The 17,399-nt window shown below is 59.2% G+C and overlaps 2 protein-coding genes across 3 annotated transcripts; both read right to left on the reverse strand.

The window, feature by feature from the left end:
- Window positions 1–356: 356 nt before the first annotated feature.
- GBP1 (guanylate binding protein 1) lies at window positions 357–6,469 on the reverse strand. 2 transcript variants are annotated; one of them, XM_083853303.1, is made up of 11 exons: window positions 6,323–6,469; window positions 5,697–5,907; window positions 5,468–5,595; window positions 4,952–5,061; window positions 4,468–4,670; window positions 4,113–4,355; window positions 3,553–3,827; window positions 1,255–1,467; window positions 1,027–1,129; window positions 725–900; window positions 357–566 (listed from the first exon to the last, which is right to left on the reverse strand). In XM_083853303.1, exons 2-11 carry the CDS (start codon window positions 5,887–5,889, stop codon window positions 420–422), a joined length of 1,791 nt encoding a protein of 596 aa, XP_083709429.1. In that variant the 5' UTR covers window positions 5,890–5,907; window positions 6,323–6,469; the 3' UTR covers window positions 357–419. The 2 variants fall into 2 exon arrangements, with proteins under 2 accessions (XP_083709429.1, XP_083709430.1); XM_083853304.1 differs by lacking the exon at window positions 6,323–6,469 and adding an exon at window positions 6,022–6,242.
- A 6,077-nt stretch (window positions 6,470–12,546) lies between these two features.
- Window positions 12,547–16,507, reverse strand: LOC310890990 (PDZ domain-containing protein GIPC1-like). Its single transcript, XM_083853292.1, is given in 7 exon segments — window positions 12,547–13,728; window positions 13,731–13,787; window positions 14,056–14,122; window positions 14,128–14,136; window positions 14,222–14,331; window positions 15,283–15,463; window positions 16,294–16,507. Coding segments are annotated over 7 exon segments (699 nt in total). The 5' UTR covers window positions 16,477–16,507; the 3' UTR covers window positions 12,547–13,636.
- Between the last annotated feature and the right edge of the window lie 892 nt (window positions 16,508–17,399).

The raw sequence follows: 17,399 nt of genomic DNA on the forward strand, positions 1-17,399 counted from the left end.
TTACTGCATTATTATTTTATTATTGCATTATTGTATTATTTTATCTTTTTAAAAGCAATACACACCCCCAATGAAAGACGAAGAAAGGTCAGTATTGTCAGAGCCACTGCTGACCCTTGGGTGTACTTTTTGAGCAACGGCAAAGGAGCAGAATTTCCCACCTACGAGCTGATCAGCAAATCCACCCCACGCCCCTAAGATTACGCTCCGCAGACGATTAGTTTCCTTTCCAACTACGTGAAAGCATGAAAGCACCAGCTGGTGCAATGGCAGCGACCATGGAGGTCTCTGCCACACCCTGTCCCTTGCAGCAAGGACTTGCAGAGTTTAGCAGAATTGTACTTGGGAACGAGAAGCACACTACACAGCTCTTTTACTTTGTTTCTGCACAGCTTCTAAAGAAAGCCATCATGATCTCATCACTTAGGCCAGGGAAATAACCATTTTAAAAGAATCTCAAACATTTTGTTCAAAAGCTCAATCCACGGGTTGCCATCGGGGTTGGAATTCTGCTGATCCCCAGGGTTGTTCTTCTCGGAGCCACTTGTGGACTTCTCGTTCTGGTCCTGTGAAGACAGTCGGGTTGTCAGCAAGCCCAAGGCCTTCCTGCATGGTGTCTGCAGTGCAAGGGGGCCAAGAAGCAACGGGAGGGAGCCACGTGGGCCCCCATCGCCATTCCTGCCTGCCAGCCACAGCTCTGGGCACGTCCTCTCTGCCATGGTACCTTTGATTGCTGGTTGTTCGTACTCTCTTTCTCCTTCCGCTGCTTTCTCCGACGAGGCTTTCCATCTCTGAGTACCTTCTTCAACAACTTCTTTAGGTTTTCGGCCTCCCTCTCAGCCTCCCTCTTCCTCTCAGCCTCTCTCTCCTGCTCAGCTCTCTCATACTCGGCTTTCAGATCTGTTGAGAGAGAAGCAGAGATGTCTCAAAGGCAGGAGATGAGCCCCAGGCCCCCAAGGAGTACTGTCCCTCCCTGCCGTGCCAGTCCCTCTCCAGGCAGTGGCATTTCTCCAGCCCCAAAATTACTTTTTATCTGCTCTTCCTTCTCCGTCAGCTCACGGTCGACTTTGAGGATGGTTCTGGCCATAGGCTCTCTCTTCTGGAGGAAATCCTGCAGCGCAGCATCTGCCTGCAAGGCCAAGGGGAGGGCAGGAGTGAAGGGGTGAAGCAGCAGCTCCGGGCGCCTGGTTTTTTGGGAGAGGGCGGTGGGACTTGGATCCTCTGCCCTCGCCAGGTAGCTCCTCATGTTCCTACCTTCACCCCCTTGCCAGGCAGTGCCCGGTATCGCTCCACCAGTGCCTGCTGGTCGCTTTGGAAGAGCTGGTAGCCCCCCGACACGAAGTAGACCCCGTCGTTGATCTGTCTGTCCAAGTCCTGGAAGAGCTCCTGGAGGGCGGCCATGCACTTCTTGTGGGATGTCCGCTCGTTCTGGATCCAGAAATGATCCTTTAGTGCCTCTAATTGGACCTGTGCAGAAGGACACCGAGGGAAGGCATCAGCCCAGGCCGAGTGGCCTCCACCACTCTCAAACTAGGCAAAAAAAAAAAAAAAAAAAAAAAAAAAAAAAAGGCCTGTTGAGCGCTGGAACAGGCTGCCCAGGGAGGTTGTGGAGTTTTCTTCCCCATGGAGATGTTCAAGATCTATCTGGACGCATACCTGGGCAACCTGCTCTAGGGAACCTGCTTTGATTCTCGAGGTCCCTTCCAAGCCCTACAGTTCCGTGTGTGAGAATAAAGCCAGGCTGGCATGGAAATGGGGATCTGCAGCCTGTGGGGTGATCAGTGGGGAGGTGAAGCCCCCATGGGCTGCAGACAGGGACACTAACTCCTGTCCCAGCACCCAGAACCCCCATGAGATAAACCTTTCCCGCGTATTACTGTCAGGCCTGGTGTCTTATAAAACCAACCATTAGCAAAGAACCTAAAGCCCAGAAATGTTTTTATAAATATATTTCATAAAAAATGTTTGTATAAATATATTAATGGCAAGAGGAAGTCCAAGGAGAATCTCCATTCTTTACTGGATGCAGGGGGGAACATGACTACTGAGGATAAGGAAAAGGTTGAGGTTCTTAACGCCTTCTTTACTAGCCAGACCACTTATCCTCGGGGTATTCAGCCTCCCATCCTGGAAGTCTGAGACGGGGGCAGAAGAACCACCCCCACAGTTCAGGTTGGGGACCTGCTGCTCCACCTGGCCAAGTCCATGGGGCCAGATGGGATCCACCTGAGGGTGCTGAGGGAGTTGGCGATGGGATTGCTGGGCCGCTCTCCACCATCTATCAGCGGTCATGGTCATCTGGGGAGGGCCCTGGAGACTCGTTAACGGGACACCCATCTATAAGAAGGGTCATAAGGAGGACCCGGGGACCTACAGGCCCGTCAGCCTGACCTCGGTGCCGGGGAAGGTGATGGAACAGGTCTTCTTGAACGTACGACCATCCAGCTGGCGACTGGTCACCAGTGGTGTTCCCCAGGGGTCGGTGTTGGGCCCATCCTCGTTAATATCTTTATGGATGGCTTGGACAAGGGAATGGAGTGCACCCTCAGTAAGTTTGCAGATGACACCAAGATGGGGTGAAGTGTCGCTCTGCTGGAGGGTAGGAAGGCCCCGCAGAGGGACCTGGACAGGTTGGATCGATGGGCAGAGGTCAGTGGGATGAGGTTCAACAAGGCCAAGTGCCGGGTCCTGTACTTGGGCCACAACAACCCCATGCAATGCTACAGGTTTTGGGGCAGAGAAACGCTACAGGTTTTGGGGCAGAGTGGCTAGAAAGCTATGCAGAGGAAAAGGATTGGGGGTGTTGGTGGATGCTCGCCCAAAAATGAGCCAGCAGTGTGCCCAGGTGGCCAAGAAGGCCAACGGCATCCTGGCTTGTCTCAGGGACAGTGTGGCCAGCAGGACCAGGGAGGTGATAGTCCCCTGGTGAGGCCATACCTCAAGTGCTGGGTTCAGCTTTGGGCCCCTCACTACCAGAAGGACATCGAAGCCCTGGAGCGTGTCCAGAGAAGGGCTACGAGGCTGGTAAAGGGCCTGGAGCGCAAGTCCTGTGAGGAGCAGCTGAGGGAACTGGGGGTGTTCAGTCTGGAGAAGAGGAGGCTCAGGGCAGACCTTATTGCTCTCTACAACTCCCTGAAAGGAAGGTGTGGGGAGCTGGGGGTCGGCCTCTGCTCACAGGTAACCAGTGACAGGACCAGAGGGAATGGCCTCAAGTTGCATCAGGGGAGGTTCAGGTTGGAAATGAGGAGACATTTCTTCTCAGGAAGAGCAGTCAGGCGTTGGGACGGGTTGCCCAGGGAGGTGGTGGAGTCACCGTCCCTGGGGGTGTTCAAGGGAAGGTTGGACGTGGTGCTTGGGGACATGGTTTAGTGGGTGACATCGGTGGTAGGGGGGGTGGTTGGACCAGATGACCCTAGAGGCCTTCTCCTACCCTAATGTTTCTATGATTAGAGGGCACAGCACTGGCCTGGCCAGCAGGGACTACACTGCTCCCCCCAGGCTAGGGGTGACAGTTACCCCGGGGGGATCCCGGCCGAGGTGCGGAGCACCTACCGTGAGCTCTGCCTGGAACCGCTCCCTGCTCTCCGCGAAGGCCCGCGCCATGAAGAGCCTCATCGCCTCCTCCTCACACCGTGCGTGCAGCTCCAGCAGCTCCTGGGTGGTCTCCGTGGGCAGCCCCTGCTCCATCTGACCCCGGTACAAGGCCACGGCCTCCTTCACCGCCTCCGAGTTTTCGATCTCTGCCAGGGCCAGCACCGCGTTCTCCAGGCACGGCACGGCCCCGCTCTGGATGGCCTTCACGTAGCTCACCACCAGGGTCCCCAGCCCTGCCGGGGAGGGGTGACAGATGTGCAGCACGACCAAAATGACCGGGGTCCTGCCCTATCCCCGCTGCCAGGATCCCCTCGCAGCCCCGAGCTTCTTTTTCTAGCTCTTTTCCAGCCACACGCAACAGCTAAGAGCTCCAAACTCAGAGGTAAGCGCCATAGCCGGCACAAAAAACGTGTCTGTGCCCCCCGCCCCCCCCCCCCCCCAGCAGCATTTTGCTCTGCATCTGAGCCTTGTCCCGACACAATCCCAAGGGCCTGGACCCTCTGGACATCAGTACTCACTGCTCCCCGTTATCTTGTGGCCACCAGGGATGGTCTTGGGAAGACAATTCTGCCTGATGTAGCTGCAGAATCTCTCCACCTGCTGCTGGAATTCAGGGTCGAACACCACGTCCGGGAGCTCCTCCAAGTGGGGCAGGTCCCTCCTCCTGGCTGGCTGGTCGAAAACGAAGCACTTGCGCTCCGGGAAGAGCTGGTGGATGCATTCCCGCAGCCGGTTGTATTTCTGGGCCTCCTGGCTGCTCCCTGTGGGGTGAGAAGGGCCAGAAAAAGCCCTCGGGGCTCAGGCTCGCAGTGTCTTCCACCGCAGCTGTGTCCGGGGCTGGATGCGTCCAGCAGCACAGCACCGCTCCCCTACCATCCTTCAACTTCAACGCGTTCTCCAGGTATTCGTCCTCGGAGATTTCCTTCCCGTCCACCTCCAGCTGCAGCGTGAAATCCCGGACGGCCCAGACGAAGTTTGGGAAGAACGGGGCACGTCTGTCCAAACCCGGCTGCTCATCTTCTGCCTCCTCGGGTGCTGTTTTCACCTGGACGTACTCTGTCAGCTTCAGCACGTACCTGGGGAGCTGGCTAAGGAAGCAGGGACCTCAGCTCTGAACACAGCGGCACCCCCGGCCCGCGAGCACTTGGCACTTTGTGAGCACTGGTGGAGCCTTTTCAGGGACAGAGGCCAGCCCGGTCCCACCAGGAGGAGGGAGAAAAGCCCCGGGGACATGGAGCAGGTCCCTGGGCACCACTGGGAGGTTTCCTCTCCCCACACAAGGATCTGGGATGTGGGATCCCTGTGGCCCCCAGGCAGGGAGCAGGGGGCATCCCGTGTGCCCCCACCCAAAGGATACTGCAGGTTGTCCAGGGCCTGCTGGTCAATGGTGCCCTTGCTGTTGTAGATCAGGGTGCTGGAGAGCAGCACGGCCAGCACGAAGATCCACGTGTCATTCTTGGTGTCGCCCTGGAACAACGACCCCAGGTTCTCATCTTATCCAGCAGCCCTGTGCAAGACCCCTTCAGGCACGAGCCCAAATACCCGGACCCTGAGTGCTGCCAGCCAGCATCCCATGGCAAAACCATCCCCTGGGGAGACCCACAGCATCTCCAGGGCTTCCTACATCTCTCTATCCTCAGTTCTTTCACTCTCAGGGTCCCACAACACGCTCCCTGAGCTCCCCGGTCCTGCTCTGATGCCGTTTGCCAGTGAAGCAGAGGAATTTGGCAGCTTGTCCGCCCCGCCAGCCCTCTCCTCGCTCCCCGGGCTTTCTGCCCCACGGGGACAGCTCCGGTTCCAGAAGAGGCTCCTTTGTGGAAGGGACTAAACCCAGAAAGCCCAGGCCCGAGGGAAGCCCCTCCTTCTCCCCCACCTTCTCAGTGTCTCCCAGCCCTTCAGTGTCCAGCAGCACCAGCGTGTGTCCGGGCTTGCAGGGGTGAGGCATGCACCACATCCAGATTCCTTTGGTTTGCGCCTGCACGCTGGAGCCCAGGGCGAAACCTGTGGGTACAAAGAGCCTCAACAGCGTGAAATACCGAGCAGGAGAAGCCGAGCACCTCGGCCAGGCCAGGGGATGTGCACATCTTGTCCCCTTCCCTTACCTCTCCTCTGCCCCGCCAGCCTGTTCAGGAGGTAGGACTTGCCGCTGCGGTACGGCCCGGCGATGGCCACCACCACCATGGGCTGTGTGATCCCTGACAGCAGCAACAGGGCCTCCGGCTGGACCACGAGCCCCTTCCCCTTCTCATTCTTGATGAGGCAGATGGGCTCCGGCATCCGGGTTTGGGATGCCATTGCTCACAGCCACGCAGTCTGCAGGGGAGACGGGCTGGTTAGCTGGTTAGCACCCCACCCCAGGGATATCTTCACCCGACTCCATTTCTCCGAGCCAAGCAGAAAGGATGCCCTAGCTTCCTCCCTCCGTACCTCCTCTTTTTGCCCCTTCCAGGCTGAAGCTTCAGGGAGCTCATGAAGATCTGCTTCGTGCCCGATCCCCCCAAAGGGTCCAAGCTGGGGGCAGGCACTGGGGGGTTGCACACAGGCTCCCAGCCCCCTGCTCCCTTTGCTCCATCCCGGAGCAAAGATGGAGCCAACCTCTGGACCTCTCCATCCTCCCCCTGGCAGGGAGCTCTTCAGCTTGCTGGGGTCCGTGGGATCCCTTTCCCGTGCCCCCTGCCCATAGCTGCCTGCGTGGGGTTGGGGACAGGGCGATGGGGACGGGACTCACCTTCACCTTCTCGGGACTGCAGCAGCTCTGCAGCACCGTGGGCGCTGGGCTGCCTTATATCCCGTGCCTTTGTCCAGCCCTTCTCTGCCTGTTCTGGGAAATTACAGGGAGGAAAAAGAATAGAAAGCGAAAGACGGTGACTGGAGGTCAGGAACACCCTCCTCTGCCTTTCCCTGTGTCCTGCTGTTGGCTGGGATAGGGTGACTTTTCTTCCTGGCAGCTGCCACAGCACTGTGTTGGTATTTAGAATGCGAATACTCTTGGCAACTGCGGTGGTTTAACCCGGAATCACCCAAGTATCACACTTAGGTGATAAAAAACGGAGGTAAAAGGTTGAGGTTTATCCCAGAGTCACACTTAGGTGATAAAAAACAGAGGTAAAAGCTTGTGGTTTAACCCAGAGTCACACTTAGGTGCTAAAAAAACAAAGCTAAAAACTTGTGGGTTGAGATAAAGACCATTTAATAGGACAGAAAACGAAGGGATAATAATAACAATGATGTCCCATGGTGTGGGATATCCCTTTGGCCAGGTTGGCTCTGCTGTATCCCCTCGCAGCTTCTTGTGCACCCGCGGCCTCCTGGCTGGTCGGGCAGCACAAGAGGTTGAAAAGTCCTTGGCTTAAGGACTTAAAAGAGTTTTGGGCATCACTTCGGGGTGCAGAGGGGCACCGGAAGGTGTGGTGTGCCCCAGTCTTTCCCTGCCAGCAGTCAGAGGATGCTGGTGCACTCTGTCACTGGTTTCTCTGGCGTGCCCGATGCTTTCTTCTTCTTTTCATGCTTTGCCTTTCCCCACATCTCCTCCAACCAATCCTGGCCGTGGTGAGGGCCCTCCTTTCTCCTGATGGCCTTTGGAGGCATGGGAGCCCCCAGTCACAAGAGGGTTGAGTAAATCCCATAATAAAATGATGCTGCAAGTAGATGGAGCTGTTTCCCAAAGCAGAGCTGCTGCAAAGGACTTTCAAGAGCGACGCTGAAGCAGTACTTGGAGGAGCAGAAGTGTCTCCTCATCGTGAGCTTTGATTTTACAGCAGAGTAAAATCTGCTGGATTTTACAGAAGAACAGGTTTTCCACGAAATTCCCACTTGGCCCCATTTTGCCACCGTAGTACGTGTGCTGTCATGAACGAGGGAGGTAGCTGCCGTTTTCCCAGGAGCAGCTGGTAAATGCAGTCCTCCGCAGGGGTTGGGCAAGTTGTTTGGCGTTGTTGTTGTTTGGTTGCTACGTTTGGTTTTTGTTTTGTTTTTTCTTTCCATTTCATCAGCTCCCATATGAAAGCCATGCACTTGTTCTGGCCAGAATCCTCAAACACTTCAAAAAGAAATTTAAAAAGTCATTTTTCCTTGAGGTCTGAAGGGAGGAAACGTCACTGAGCAGTGCAGAAGGCACCCAGTGACTGCAGATAGTCTCAGGACATTTTTTTTTTTTTTTTTTCCCAAAGCAGTGGCTAGGAGAGGCTTCCCCCTTACCATATTACTGGCAGTGCCTATAGGATCATGGAATTATTAGGGTTGGAAAAGACCTCCGAGATCCAAGGTCCAACCGTCCCCCTACCACCGATGTCACCCACCAAACCATGTCCCCAGGCACCACGTCCAACCTTTCCTCGAACACCCCCAGGGACGGTGACTCCACCACCTCCCTGGGCAACCCGTCCCAACGCCTGACTGCTCTTTCCGAGAAGAAATGTCTCCTCATTTCCAACCTGAACCTCCCCTGGCGCAACTTGGGACCATTCCCTCTGGTCCTGTCACTGGTTACCTGTGAGAGAAGACCGACTCCCCAGCTCCCCGCACCTTCCTTTCAGGCAGCTGTAGAGATCAGTGAGGTCTGCCCTGAGCCTCCCCTTCTCCAGGCTAAACACCCCCAGTTCCCTCAGCTGCTCCTCATAGGACTTGTGCTCCACAGAGGCATAGAAAATCAAAATACCACCCATGCCCCCCTCCAGAAGGTGGAGCAGAACGTCTCAAGCCAGACCAGGACAACTTGGGTTCAAACTCTGGTGCAGGCACCATCGGCAAAGGTTGCTGGTGGTCGAGGAGGGGTGATTAACCTTACATAGCCACGTACACATTCAAGATTTTCTGCTTTGGCAGCACCCTTCCAACACCACGGGGCCAAGGCTCAGGTTTCTCTCGCAGTTCTGGTCACAGCTGTGGGACAAGCCAAAGGCAGGGGGATTTTCCAGAGCACCGGGTTCAATCCTATTTAAATCTGTCATGGGGTTATAATCATAGACTGCAAAGGAGACCACTAGAGGTTTAGTAAAACAAAATAAAAACTAGAATGACAACATGACACATCTCCCCTTGCTGTGTAAGCTACGAGGGAGACAGGAGGGCCGTCTCTTCCCCAGGGGATGGGAGCCAAGGGGGGCAAAGTGGCCGCCAGGACAGTAGCCTCCCTGGCCATGACCAAGGTGCCTGAGTGAGGTGAGCAGGGCAGAAATGGGGACAGAAGCCAGGCTCAACCAACAGCCCAGGTCAGCAGGCAGGTCTGGGCCCAAAAAGTCAATCTTTAGGCCCACATTGGGCCCCACGATGGCCAAGGCTGGGAAGTCAGCCTGCGGGCAGGATCCACGACCAGCCACGAGCGTGGCCATGGCTAGGAACCAGCTCTTCTACAAAACATGCCCGTCAAGGACTGGAAACCCCAAACTGAGCTTAAACGGGACCCACAGGCGGGGGTCGGGGTGGGTGGAAGCCCCGGGTGAGGCTGCAGAGGCCATCGAGGCCTGCGGGCCCTCAGCGCCCTCGGCCATCTTGGAAAGGCCAGCGACCGAGGAGGTTCCTCGTGTCTGGAAAACAGCGATGTTGTTCCCATCTTCCAGACAAGCATGGAGGTGGATGTAGAAACTAAAAACATCTGCTGAATTGGGACGGGATTGGTGATTTCTGGAGGAGACGCCGGGGACGCCTGATGGCGGCCTTCCCCTCAAGAGGGGCTACGGGAAGGCTGGAGAGGGACTCTGTCAGGGAGAGTAGTGATAGGACAAGGAATAAGGGTTGTAAACTAAAACAGGGCAGATTTAGATTAGACTTGAGGAAGAAATAATTTCTTACGAGGGTGCTGAGGCACTGGGGTGTCGCCCAGCGGAGCTGTGGGTGCCCAAGGCCAAGTTGGATGGGGCTGGGGGCAGCCTGGTCTAGGGGAAGGTGTCCCTGCCCATGGCGGGGGGATCTAGAATCATAAAATCATGGTTTGGGTTATGAGAGACCTCAAATATCATCCAGTTCCAACAATTAGATGATCTAATTCGATGAAGGAAGGGAATTCCTAACTGCCTTCTGTGACACAATGTGCACAAGGGGGACAGGGGACGTTGCGCACCTTGACCGTAGTAAGACATCTGCCGCCAACTCCCACGGTTTATTTCTCAGCGAACCGGTGAGATAGGGACCGGATAGAGGGTATTAAGATAAATATAGATATATAGATATATAGATACATAGATATAGATACACAGATGCATAGATATATATAGATATATATAGATATACAGATATATATAGATAGATAGATAGATAGATAGATAGATAGATAGATAGATAGATATATAGATATATAGATATATAGATATATAGATATATAGATATATAGATAAAGCGTGTGGGAAATTGCCAGCACCCTCAGGCCCAAATCCGATCAGCAGCACCGTGTCCCGAGGGTATTTCAGTGCTTATCTGTCACGGATCAGCGCTTGGGCCAGGGCTGTTTCACGTCGTCCCCAATCCCCCGGGGATTAAAAAATTGGGGCAGAGCGAGGATTAGCACGCACAATGCCGTGCAGTGAGTGCTCGGGGGGGGTGCTGAGCCTGACACAAAAATTGTTCGTTTTTTTGTCATGGTGTGGGCTGGATGCATGTGGCAAAATGTCACAAAAAAAAAAAAGGGGGGGGGGGAATGAGGCAAAGGAGCTGTGACACTCAGCTACAGACCACAGTAGAAAATGGAAAGATTTGAGATCTGAGTCCTGGGTGGCTGGGAAGAGAAAAGGGGGTTCAGTGGCCATCCGTTTTCTGACGGTGAGGAACCTCCTTTTCCTGTTCCTGTTCCTGTTCCTTTTCCTTTTCCTTTTCCTTTTCCTTTTCCTTTTCCTTTTCCTTTTCCTTTTCCTTTTCCTTTTCCTTTTCCAGGTCTGTGAGCTCCGGTAGGAGACCTTCTGGATCGATATCAGGGACTATTGGCTTCACTGATTCCTTAAGCTGAAAAATAAAACCTAAAAAAGGCAGAGAGCCACTTTTCCTTAGCTAGCCACTGAAATCTTCCCTTATTCATTCCACCCAACATTTCCCCAATTGGCCACGCAAGACTTGAAGACAATTACGGCCGGCATCGTGGCTAATTAGGACTTCTGTTTTAACGAGTGCCCCGGCTCATTTGTGCAGACACCGAGAGGGAGCCGAAGAGAGCTCTCAGGAGGTTGAAGTCAGAAGCAAACTTGGAGGTTTCTGAAAGTCTTAACGGGTCCCTCCGGGGGCTTTGCCACCTCCTTACCGATCCTCCCCCCTCCCCGTCCCTCTCCCCAGCCTCACGGGGGGGGTTCCCATCTCCCTGGCTTCGCCGATGCCTCCCCGGCCTCGCTGGGCGCTGCTTTAAAAATGAAGCTTGGACGCGGTGCTTGGGGACGTGGTTTAGTGGTGACATTGGTGGTTGGACCGGAGGATCCCGGCGGGCTTTTCCAACCCTAATTACTCTGGGATTCTGTAATTCTGTGATCCCAGGGGCTTGTCGATGCCCGAGTTCCCCCAAAAGCCCACTGCTCACCAGGGACCCTGCTCCCGAACTCGCTTCCAGCCTTATTTTGACGCCCTCTTCCCCCTACGAACATCCGTTCTTGTGCCGTCCCCAAATCCTGGCCCTGTTTCTGCTCCAAATATCTTCTTTCTTTGAGGTCGCCACCACCCCCAAATTACTCGGGGACTCCGGCACTCAGCTCTTCTCTGCTCCTTCCACAGCCTGGGCTCAAGCCTGGCCGTGAGGCTTCGCCCTCCTCTTCCTCACCGCCCTCCCCGCAGCCCCCTCAATCCCACTGGGACCTCGGCACCGCCCACCGGAGATTCCCCACAGGACCGACAGTCTCAGACTTCTGCAGAATTTTGTATTCAGGCTGATTATTATTTTTCTCGCGGAAATGATACAAACGGGCCGACGACCGCGGTGCGGAGCTCCTCCGGACGTGCTGCCCAGGGAAAGGGGCGGCTCGACATTGAAATCCGGGGCTTTGGGAAATGAACGAGCTCTCCCCTCTTCCCCACCGCTTTTTTTTTTTTTTTTTTTGAGACGTTCCAGAAACTCAACGCTTTCGGCCAGTTCACGTGGAAGTCCCGCTGCTGGAAGCTTCGAGCTTCCATCAGAGCCCGTTTCAACCCCAAAAGCCCGATTCTGGCCCCGGGAGAAGCATCGGGAACAATGAGGGAGGGAGACCGGCCCCAAAAGCCAACCCGAGCCCCATCCCCGCTCCCAAACCGCACCCGAAAGCCAGCCGTGCCCCAGAGAGAAATAACCCAAAGCCGGTCCCAACCCAAACCTGAAGCGTAAGGTGCCCCCGAGCCAACCCCAGAACCCCGCCAGGAAAACACCACGCTGACCGAACCCCGAGATAAGCCCACTGCCAACCCCGTCGCTAACCCTAAACCTGCCCCGACCCTAAAGCACGCCATAAACACAACCTTAAGCCCCAAAAACAGCTTCAAGCCAAACTGGGCTGACCCCGACCCCAAATGCGACCCTGACCCCAAATGAAACCCTGACCCCAACCCTGACCCCAAATGCAACCCTGACCCCGACCCTGACCCCGACCCCAACCCTGTTCCCCCCCCCAGCCCTCCCCAAGGACCCCACAGGTCCCTCCCCAGCGCAGCTGGGCTCGAGGAGAGCCCCCCCCCCCCAGCTCTCCCCCAATGTCCCCATGTCCCCCCCCAAATGTCCCCACATCCCCCCCTAAACGTCCCCAATCACCCCCCAAAACCTCCCCATGCCCCCCCAAAGCGCCCGCATGTCCCCCCAAAACGTCCCCAATCACCCCCAAAACGTCCCCAACCACCCCCAAAACGTCCCCAACCACCCCCAAAACGTCCCCCCCGAAACACCCCCACCCCCTCAATGTCCCCACACCCCCCCAAACGTCCCCCCCGAAACACCCCCACCCCCTCAATGTCCCCACGTCCCCCCCAAACGTCCCCACGCCGCCCCCCCCAAAACACTCCCAGAAGCGCCGAGCATTCCCAATTTCTCCCTATTTTATGTTAAAGTCACTTTACATGTAAAATACAAAAATAGGCCCCCGGGGGGGGCCGTGACCCCCCCCAAAGCTCCAGAGGACACAGTGAGCGCCCCCCCTGCCCCCCCCCCCCATAGCTCCCACCAGGGGACAGAGCCACCAAGGGGGGGGGGGGGGTTGTGCTGCCCCCCCCCCCACCCCCCCCGAGGTTGTCAGTGCGATGGGGGGGTCACGGGCAGACCCGGGTGTCGAGGGGGGGGGGCACAGCGCTTGGAGGGGGGGGGACAGCATGGTGGGGGGCACACAGCGCTTTGTGGGGGGGGGGGACAGTGTGTGACAGGCTCAGATTGGCACCAGAACGGACAGACCCTGACTGGGGGGGGGGGGGGGCACAGGGTGGCTCCGGTCTGCAGCCCCCCCCCCAAATAAAAACCCTTTTTTGGGGGGGGGGGAAGTGAGGCTGGACCCTCATTGCTCACCCTGGGGGGGGGGAGGGGGCGCACCAGTGTCATGGGGGGGGCACCTCTGAGGGATGCCCCCTAAGTTTGAGGGGGGGGCTGGAAAATCCCCTGGTAGTGGTTAAGTGGGGGGGGCAACCTAAAGGGAGGGGGGGGTAGTGTTTTACGTCCCTGGACAGCCTGGGGGGGGTCCAAGGCCACTTGGGGATGTCCCAGGCTATTTGAGGGGGGTCCCAGGCTATCTGGGGGGGGTCCCATTAAAATGGGGGCACCCAAGCCCCATGTGAGGGTCCCAGGCTACTGGGGGGGGGAGGGTCCCTATCCAGGAGGGGGGGCACCCAAACCTATTTGGGGGGGGGCCTCAAGCCCATGGTAGAGCAGCTGGGGGGATACTGTTGAGGGGGGGGACACCCAGGTCCAGCGGGGGGGGTCCCAGCGTGTAGTGACGGTCCCAGGCATGTGCGGGGTGGGGGGGGGGGTCTGGTTAAAAAGGGGGGGGGGGGACAGGTTTGGAATGGGGGTGGGGGCACCCGGGTCCTTCGGGAGGGTCCCAAAAAAGAGGAGTGGGGGGAGCAGAGAGGGGGTGGCGCAGTTCTGAGGTTCCAGTGGGGTGTTTTTTTTGGGGGGGGGGCCTCAGCAGCGCCCCACCTTGGCGTCGCCGATGGCCCCCCAGACGTCGAAGACGAACTCGTCGGGGAAGGCGAAGTCGCCGAGCTGCGAGTCAGCGCCTGCGCCAGCGCGTCGGGGTCGCGGGCGTCCCGGCCCAGCTCCACCATGGTGGCGGCTGCGGGGACGCGGGGACAGTCAGGGGACACCCAAGGGACACCCCGGGGGCACCCAAGAGCCCCCCCGGGGCACCCACGCGACACCCATAGGGCACCCAGGAGGTCCCAGCCCAGGGGAGAGCGTCCCACGCGCGGCCCCGTATCCGGCGCCGGATCGGTGGGTGCCCCCCTCAACACCCCTGGGTGCCCCCCCAGCACCTCTGGGTGCGGGCACACCCCTGGGTGCCCTGCCCTGCCCCTCCCTAGCACCCACGGGTGCCGGCTCACCCAGCTCGGTGTCGCGGATGCCCATGTAGCTCTCCAGCAGGTCATCCACCTTGGCGATGGCTCGCTCTCGAAGGCTGAGGGCTGCGTGGGGGAGGGGGGTAAATGGGGGGGTTATTGGGTGCAGGGGGGTCCCCTGCCCCAAAAAAATCACCCTAGGGTGGCCCACCTGCTCCTCCACGGTGGCGGGACCCCGCGCGCGCAGCCGCAGGGTGCCCCGGCCGGTGCCCAGCTGGGTGCCGCCACCTCTGCCCCCCGACGCTCGCTGGCTGATCATGTCTGAAACGGGGGGGGGGGGGGTGGGGAAGCAAAAAAGGGGGTGCCCCAAAAGGTCGGGGTGCCCCCCGTTAGGATTTGGGGGTCCCCCGTGACACCCCCGAGTTTGAGGACCCCCGGCAGTTTGGGTTTTGGGGCTGTGACCCGTCCCGATCGGCTTCCTGCCGGGTTCGTGGGGTCCCCTCGTCTCCCCCCCGGGGGTGCCTTAGGGTTTTGGGGTTCCTTGGGTACTACGTAACCCTCTATAACCCCCCCCTTGGGTTTTGGGGTCCCCTGGGTGCCATGCAATCCTCTATAAACCCCCCCCTTAGGGTTTTGGGGTCCCTTGGGGGCTATGGAGCCCTCCATGAGGCTCCTCTGGAGTTCTGGGGTCCCTTGGGTGCTACGTAACCCTCTGCAAGACCCCCCTTGGGTTTTGGGTCCTTTGGGTGCTACATAACCCTCTATAAACACCCCCCTTGAGTTTTGGGGTCCCCTGGGTGCCGTATATAAGCTCCCCCTGCGTTTTGGGGTCCTCTGTGAGCTATGGAGCCCTCTACAAGACCCCCTTTGAGTTTTGGGGTCCCTTGGGTGCTATATAAGCCTCTATAATACCCTCCCTTGGGTTTTGGGGTCCCCTGGGTGCTATGAAGCCCTCTATAAGCCCCCCCTGAGTTCTGGGGTTCCCTGGGTACTATACAACCCTCTATAAGCCCCCCCTCCCCAGTTTTGGGGTTCCCTGGGTGCTACGTAACCCTCTTTAAGCCCCCACCCCTGAGTTTTGGGGTCCCCTGGGTGCTACAGCCCCCCCAATTTCAGCTCGGCCCCGTCCCCACCCGCAGCACCCCCCCCACCGGCGCCTTCCCCGAGCCCCCCCCCCGGGCGCCCCCTCAGCCCCAAGCCCACGGGGTAGGGCCCCTCCCGCCCTTCGCGGCGGGGCTCCCAGTGCTCCCAGCGCTCCCAGTAGGGGCTCACCGAAGGCTTTGCGGGGCTCGGTGAGGCGCAGGGCGAAGGGGCGCCCCTTGGGGAGCTCCTTCAGCAGCTTGGCCACCTCGAAGTGCCGCGCGCCCACCAGGCTGCGCCCGTCGATGGCCTCGATCATGTCCCCGACGCCGATCACCGGGATCCGGTCGATCACGCTGCCCTCCTTGATCCGCTGCGGGGTGCAGGGAGAACCCAGTGAGACCCCCCCAGACTCCGGGGCCTGACCCCACGGCCCCCTGGGTGGGGCTCGAGGGGGTTTTGGGGTCCCCCTGGGCGTCCCAAAGGGGGGGGTTGGGGTCCCAAGAGAGGTTTTGGGGTCCCCCCGTGTGCCCAGATGGGGCCCGAGGGGGGTTTTGGGGTCCCCCCGTGTGGCCCGAGGAGGGTTTTGGGGTCCCCATGTGTCCAGATAGGGGTTTTGGGGTCCAAAGGGGGTTTTGGGGTGCCCCAGTGTGTCTAGATGGGGACTGAGGGGGTTTTGGGGTCCCCTTGTGTGCCTAGATGGGGCTTGAGGGGGCTTTTGGGGTCCCGAGGGGGGGGTTGGGGTCCCCCTGTATGCCCAGATGAGGTCCGAAGTGGGTTTTGGGGACCCCCCTGTGTCCAGATAGGGACTGAAAGGGTTTTGGGGTCCCCCCGTGTCCAGTTGGGGCCCAAGGGGGTTTGGGGTCCCGAGGGGGGTTTTGGGGTCCCCCTGTGTCCAGACGGTGCCCCAGGGGGATTTGGGGTCCCCAAGTCCCCCCACAACACCAGCGGACACCCCCATGTCCCCCCCATAATGCCCAGGGCTGTCCCCAATCCCCCCCCCGCCCCCCCCCCCCCAAAAACCACCCTCACACCCCCCAAGACCCTCGGGGCCATCCCCAGCACCCCACATCCCCCCCCTTCCCTCAGGGCCGTCCCCACAGGGTGGGTGTTTGCACGGGGGGGGTCCCGTCCCCGCGGGGGGGGGGTCCTGTCCCCACAGGGGGGTCCCTCCCCGCGGGGGGGCCCCGGGGGGTCCCCCACCTTGATGAAGGCGTAGCCGGCGCCGTTGTCGGTGATGGTGAGGCCCAGCGCCTCCTCGGACTTGAGCACCTCGACCTCCTTGCGCTGCCCCTTGGTGTGGGCGAAGATGAAGTCCTCGAGGCCGATCTGCCCCCCCAGCAGCTTCTCCATGTCCACCTTGTGCGTGTTCAGCGTGCAGAACATCACCTGGGGGGGGCGGGGGGGCGTCACAGCGGACCCCCCCCCAAACCTCCCCCGCCCCAAAAACCCCCCCACCCCCGCCCCGAAAACCTCCCCCCCACACACCCCAAAACCCCCCCCGCCCCAAAAACCCCCCCACCCCGCCCCAAAAACCTCCCCCCACACACCCCAAAACCTCCCCTGCCCCAAAAACATCCACCCCGCCCCAAACCTCCCCCACCCCAAAACCCCCCACCCCAAAACCCACCCCACCCCAAAACCGCCCCCGCCCCAACCCTCCCCCCCCCCCACCGGTGCCATCCCATGCCCTGGGGATCCCAATTCGAGCCCCCCCCAGTCTGTCTCACCCCTGCCCCCCCCCGCCCCCAGCACCCAAGGGTGCCCTCACCCCTGACACCCCACCACCCACCACCCAAGGGCGCCCTCATCCCCAAGACACCCCCCCCCCACCCCCCAACCCCCACCCCCTCAGCACCCAAGGGTGCTCTCACCCCCGACACCCCACCCCCTACCACCCAAGGGTGTCCTCATCCCCGAGAACACACACCCCACCCCTCAGCACCCAAGGGTGCCCCTCACCCCCGACACCCCCCAACCCCCCACCCCCCAAGGGCGCCCTCATCCCCGAGACACACACCCCCACCCCCTCAGCACCCAAGGGTGCCCTCATCCCCAACACCCCCCAACCCCCCACCCCCTCAGCACACAAGGGTGCCCCCATCCCTGACACCCCACCCCCACCCCCAACCCCCTAGCACCCAGGGTGCCCTCCCTCATTCCCGACACCCCCCCACCCCCCTAACCCCTCAGCCCCCAAGGGCGCCCTCATCCCCGAGACACACACCCCACCCCTCAGCACCCAAGGTTGCTCTCACCCTGACACCCCCCACCCCCTACCACCCAAGGGTGCCCTCATCTCTGAGACC

This window comes from Anser anser, assembly GCF_964211835.1.
Source record: "Anser anser genome assembly, contig: HAP1_SCAFFOLD_279, whole genome shotgun sequence".
Lineage (NCBI taxonomy): Eukaryota > Metazoa > Chordata > Aves > Anseriformes > Anatidae > Anser > Anser anser.

Bases quoted from the DNA above. Each gene is read 5' to 3' on its own strand.
- GBP1 (XM_083853303.1), bottom strand. From the start codon at position 5,889: ATGGCATCCCAAACCCGGATGCCGGAGCCCATCTGCCTCATCAAGAAT. The intron at 5,596-5,696 runs GTAAGGGAAGGG...TTGTACCCACAG, and splicing joins GCTGGCGGGGCAGAGGAGAG to GTTTCGCCCTGGGCTCCAGC. The intron at 567-724 runs GTACCATGGCAG...CTGTCTTCACAG, and splicing joins CGAACAACCAGCAATCAAAG to GACCAGAACGAGAAGTCCAC.